This window comes from Mirounga angustirostris, unplaced genomic scaffold, assembly GCF_029215605.1.
Source record: "Mirounga angustirostris isolate CCGP_5_RB_7025 unplaced genomic scaffold, mMirAng1.0.hap1 SCAF_7, whole genome shotgun sequence".
In the NCBI taxonomy this organism is placed as follows: domain Eukaryota; kingdom Metazoa; phylum Chordata; class Mammalia; order Carnivora; family Phocidae; genus Mirounga; species Mirounga angustirostris.
The window spans coordinates 3,552,848-3,558,088 of NW_026991715.1; the positions used below are offsets into that span (position 1 = coordinate 3,552,848).

Sequence of the window (5,241 nt, forward strand, 5' to 3'; positions counted from 1 at the left end):
TCAACTTATGAAGAGTAAAATGTTTTTCCAGCTATAAAGAGCTTCTTTTGAAATGTGGTGGAAAAACTATTTCCATTCATTTTTATCTGAATCATTATTGTGATAGTAAAGTTTTGGGGGAAGGGATTGGTATGTCATGATAGAAGTGACATATAAGCTTGCACGATCTCAATAGCTGTGCCATGTCCCCATCTAAAGCATGCAAGTATATTATACTATGTGATATCATCATCATCATCATCATCATCATCATCATCATCATCATCTAATAATATACGGCATGTTTAAAGTTCCATAGAGTAGGTAAAGGAGGGCCAAAATGATGGAGAAAGGACTTTGTAGAAAAAATGCCAAAGTCATAAGCTCTGTTATCATAACACAACATTACCAAAGGATGAATGACTTGTTACAGTTCTCTTTGCTTTGAATGTAAAACATAAGAAATCATCTCAGTTCTACTTCATTATACTACTCATTAACTCTGTTTATCCCAGTTGAAAATTGGGGTGTATTCATGTAGCTGTATATGTATACTTGTGTTATGTACAACCTACTCTTTATGATTTTTCTTAAAAATTTACTCATTATTTCATGTCCTTAATTCTAAGATAAACATTTGTTTCATATTTCAATGCTTTTATAATAGGTGTTCATTCAAAATTGATATAATCATTTAATGTAATGTTTATTTTCTTGAAAAATAAGTAATTAAATTTGTGGTACACTTGAAAATAATAGAAATGAATTTATATTTACACAAAAGTATGTTAAAGGAGAAGTTATGGTGTAACTTATGTGATCAGAACCATGATTTGGACTATAGAAATAAATCAAAGGTTTTTTTTTTATGTATGGTTTTTTCACATAGGCATCACTTAAAACAGTTGCTGTGTATTAAAATAATTTGCTTTTTAGAAGGGATATATGTTTTTTTATCAACTATATGTATGAGTCTCACTAGAAGAGATATCAAAACCATTTCCATAAACTATGTACAAGGATTTAGAGATCGGGAAATACGCAATTCAATGCTCTCATAATTCTCTATATCAAAACCTTATTTAAGCTAGACTTTGAAACATGGATATAATTTGGAAACGTAGGAGATTTCATGAGGAGGGTAATATAAAGCTTCAGAAATGCAATGATGAGTCTACAGAACATGAAAGGTATTGCTACAGTCAAGACATTTTTTTTATGTCTCTATGTTATGAGCCATATAACATAACAAGCTACCCATCTTCCCTTGGTCTCCTTTTTCCATCTGTTTAACTATATTCACATCACTTCACATTGGTTGGAAGAATAAAAGTGACAAGATAGCTTTCTGCAGCAAAAAATGGAAATAATTTTAAATATTTAGGCTATTTGAAATGTTACATGACACTGAAACCTGGAAAAAGTCGATGTGGGATTTATCACAATGAGAGAGACAGTGCCAGATGCTATTTTCATAAATTCCAACATTATTAAAAAAAATAATTAACCCAATATCTAACATCAGCACATTAGATAAAAGTTAATTAGATAAAGAGAAAAATATATGAGTACAAAAAATAGGATTTTCATCAAAAGAAACAAAGATGTAAGAGAATAATCTACTTACATATATGAGTAACTCTATAAAATCCATCATAAGACATATATGTCAAATAACTGAAGCTTGTGAGTAAATTGAGTATTTTCCTAAATTGCAAAATTTAGTCAAGATTAATTTATATTAAAATCAAATTTTCAGGGTGGCTTGGTGGCTCAGTTGGTTAAGTGTCCCGACTCTGGATCTCAGCTCAGGTCTGGATCCCATGGTCATGAGTTCAAGCCCCACGTTGGGCTCCATGCTGAGTGTGGCGCCTACTTAAAAACAAACAAACAAACAAACAAACAAATAAATAATCAAATTCCCATCAGATATTGAAAAGCAAATCCTATAAAGTAAAATGAATAAAATATAGATACAAAATCTAGGATATTAAAAAATGATATAAATGAGGGCGCCTGGGTGGCTCAGTTGGTTACGCGACTGCCTTCGGCTCAGGTCATGATCCTGGAGTTCCGGGATCGAGTCCCGCATTGGGCTCCCTGCTCGGCAGGGAGTCTGCTTCTCCCTCTGACCCTCCTCCCTCTCATGCTCTCTGTCTCTCATTCTCTCTCTCAAATAAATAAATAAAATCTTTTAAAAAAATGATATAAATGAAATGTCATGGAAGATGATAGTTTTGGAGGAATAAAAATCTCATGCAAATCTCATTGTATATGTAGCTTATCACAGGAGTCCAAGTCACTGAAGAAGTAAGAGAAAAAAATTTCATAATTTCTATATAATTAAGATAGAAAGTGAAGGAATATAAGAGAAAATTAATTTCTATTATAACTGACAATCAGAGGGGCGCCTGAGCTGTTCAGTCAAACATCTGCCTTTGGCTCAGGTCATGATCCTGGGGTCCTGGAATTGAGCCCAGAGTCAGGCTCCCTGCTCAGCGGGGACTCTGCTCCTCCTTCCCCCCTGTTCCTGTTCCTACTCTCTCTCTCTCTGAAATGAATTTAAAAAAAAATTGACAACCTGAGATTATTACTAACAAGACTCTATGGTATATTATTGATCTTTAGTAGAAATAATTCCAAACAGCTATTTAATTGAGTAATAAACAACTTCAAATTTAATCACCTTTCCATTACTCCTTTTAATATATATATTTTTTCTTTTTGAAACAAAGTTTTATTCAGGACACAATTGATGCAATATGAAATGGGGCAACATTTTCAACATCTGTTTTCAAAATGTTCTCTCCATAGAAAGAGTTATATTATTAAAATCAAATAAAAGCAAGTAGCTTAATTTTAATTTCTTTTTTCTTTCCTTGTCTTTCCTTTCCTTTTTTTTTTTTTTGGCTTAACTTTAATTTTCCTGTAAAATAATCAGCTAATCTCCATAGGACTTTAACAAGAGCTAATTTAATATCTTTTCTCCTCAGACAGTAGATAACAGGGTTCAAGGTTGGGGGTACCACAGAATAGAACATAGACACGAACAAGTCAGGAAGAGAAGGTTCATCAGAGTTTGGCTTTAAATAAGCAATAGCACCTGTTAGAAGGAATGGACTCACTCCAAAGAGGTGAGGCAAGCAGGTGGAAAAGGCTTTGCCCTGCTTCTGTCTGGTTGGGATCTTTAACACGGTAGAGAAAACATGTACATAAGAGACCACAATGCAAACTAAACATGAAAATCCATAACAGACCCCAATGGCCACACTGACATTAATAGTTGCATGTTCCACAGAACAAGTGAGCTTCAGTAGGGCGGGCACATCACAAAATAACTGATGTATCTTAGTGGACCCACAAAAATTTAAAGAGAATGTCCCAGCTGAGTACAAGACTCCAAAGACCCCTCCACTGAGCCAGGAGACTAACACCAGCTGGACACAGACCTCTTTGCTCATAACAGCCTCGTAATGAAGAGGGCGACAGATGGCAATATAGTGGTCATAGGACATTGCAGTGAGAATGCTAACCTCGGACCCAGACATTAGTATCACAAGGAAGACCTGTAACACACATCCCAGAAAAGAGATGGAGTCAGTGAAGGCGATGGAGTTGAGGATGGATTTGGGGACTGTGGCAGAAATGAGACACATATCTAAGAAGGGTAAGTGCCTTAGGAAAAAGTACATTGGAGTGTGGAGGTGTTGGTCAAGAATTGTGAGGAGGATGATAATTAAATTCTCCACTATGGCCAGTAGGTAGATCAGTAAGAGGAACACAGCATGTAGCCTCAATAGCAACTGGTTCTCAGTAAATCTCAGAAGCAAGAATTCCATTATTACTGTTTGATTCATCATATTTTAAAATTAAAAGCCACCTATTGAATAAAGAAAAAAGTTATATTAAAGTAACAAAATATTATCTGCTTCTTTATTTTTGAAACATGTATATTTTAGCATCATGGGATAGATGGAAAATTTAAAATACCTAGATATCTATATTTATAGTTTACTCAGATATAAAACTAATATAAGCAAAACAGTCCAACATAACTGGACTTAAAATTCTTTATGACAGATGAAAATAATTCCACTCCCCTCCCTAACTCAATACTTGAAATGATTTTTGAGTAAATTTATTTCAACGGGAATTGCAGAATTGGATACATAATTCTAATTGTAATAGAATGCATATTTGTTATGCAAAAATATCCTAATTGATGTAAGTGGTGATGTGGGTTAGAAGTCATGGATGAGAGATTATGGGGAAAAAAAGAAGCCATGGATGAATTTTCTGTTTGTAGCATATTGCAAACTGTTTAATAATCATTAATGTTAGTTGATGTTCTAATATATTACCCACTTCTCTTTGAAAGACATTAAGGTTTATCCCATGTTTTCATTAAAAACCTATTTTTTTGGTGAAAATATCATCACCGGGGTGCCTGGCTGGCTCAGTGGTGTGCATTTGCCTTTAGCTCAGGTCATGATCCCAGGGTCCTGAGATCCAGGCAGGAGTAGGGCTCCCTGCTTAATGGGGAGTCTGCTTCTCCCTCTCCCTTTGCCCCTGCACCCCACTCATGTTCTATTGCATGCTCTATCGCTCTCTCTCTCAAATAAATAAATAAAATATTTAAAAGGAAAATATCATCAATATTATTTGCTATTTCTTTGTGAAGATATTTACTAAAAAACAAAACAGAAAGCTACCCTGGTAATTTTGTCAAATTGGTTTAAAAATGTATAGTACCATTTTCTTATGAAAAGAATAAAATTTAAGACTATAAGGCAGATTATTAGCATGCAACACTAGCAAGGATTTATCTAACACCAAGAAAAAGCACAAATTAGAGATGTCAACTGTATCTAGTGAGAAAAATTGAGTGTCCTCCCATTTTAGACTCACACAAGACATAATCCATGATCACTCAAAAACCCCACTGGGAAGATCTTTCATCATAATTTTGTCCCTCAGATCTTCCTTATCTTTTTTTATTTTATTTTTTTATTATTATGTTCAGCTAGCCGACACTGAGTACATCATTAGTTTTTGATGTAGTGTTCAATGGTTCATTAGTTGTGTATAACACCCAGTGTTCATCACAACAGGTGCCCTCCTTAATACCCATCACCTTTTAATTGTACTTTAGCTGCACTTCAGTGACAATTTCTTTAGATCTCCATACAACCTCCTTCAACCCCTCACAATATGTGTGTCTTTCTCAGTGAACACTAATTTAAGAAAAAAATTTCCTTAACC

The 5,241-nt window shown here is 34.3% G+C and overlaps 1 protein-coding gene across 1 annotated transcript; it reads right to left on the reverse strand.

The window, feature by feature from the left end:
• Positions 1-215: 215 nt before the first annotated feature.
• LOC135365289 (olfactory receptor 14K1-like) lies at positions 216-3,839 on the reverse strand. The gene is made up of 3 exons (XM_064595631.1): positions 2,896-3,839; positions 1,607-1,686; positions 216-265 (listed from the first exon to the last, which is right to left on the reverse strand). The coding sequence occupies exons 1-3, from the start codon at positions 3,837-3,839 to the stop codon at positions 216-218; spliced, it is 1,074 nt and encodes a 357-aa protein (XP_064451701.1).
• Between the last annotated feature and the right edge of the window lie 1,402 nt (positions 3,840-5,241).

What these genes read in the sequence shown, in the direction of transcription:
- LOC135365289 (XM_064595631.1), bottom strand. Translation starts at nt 3,839, where the DNA reads ATGATGAATCAAACAGTAATAATGGAATTCTTGCTTCTGAGATTTACT. An exon ending in TATTTTACAGGAAAATTAAA is followed by an intron (nt 1,687 to 2,895) that starts GTTAAGCCAAAA and finishes TTTGCAATTTAG; the next exon opens with GAAAATACTCAATTTACTCA. An exon ending in TTATAGAGTTACTCATATAT is followed by an intron (nt 266 to 1,606) that starts GTAAGTAGATTA and finishes GTATATTATTAG; the next exon opens with ATGATGATGATGATGATGAT.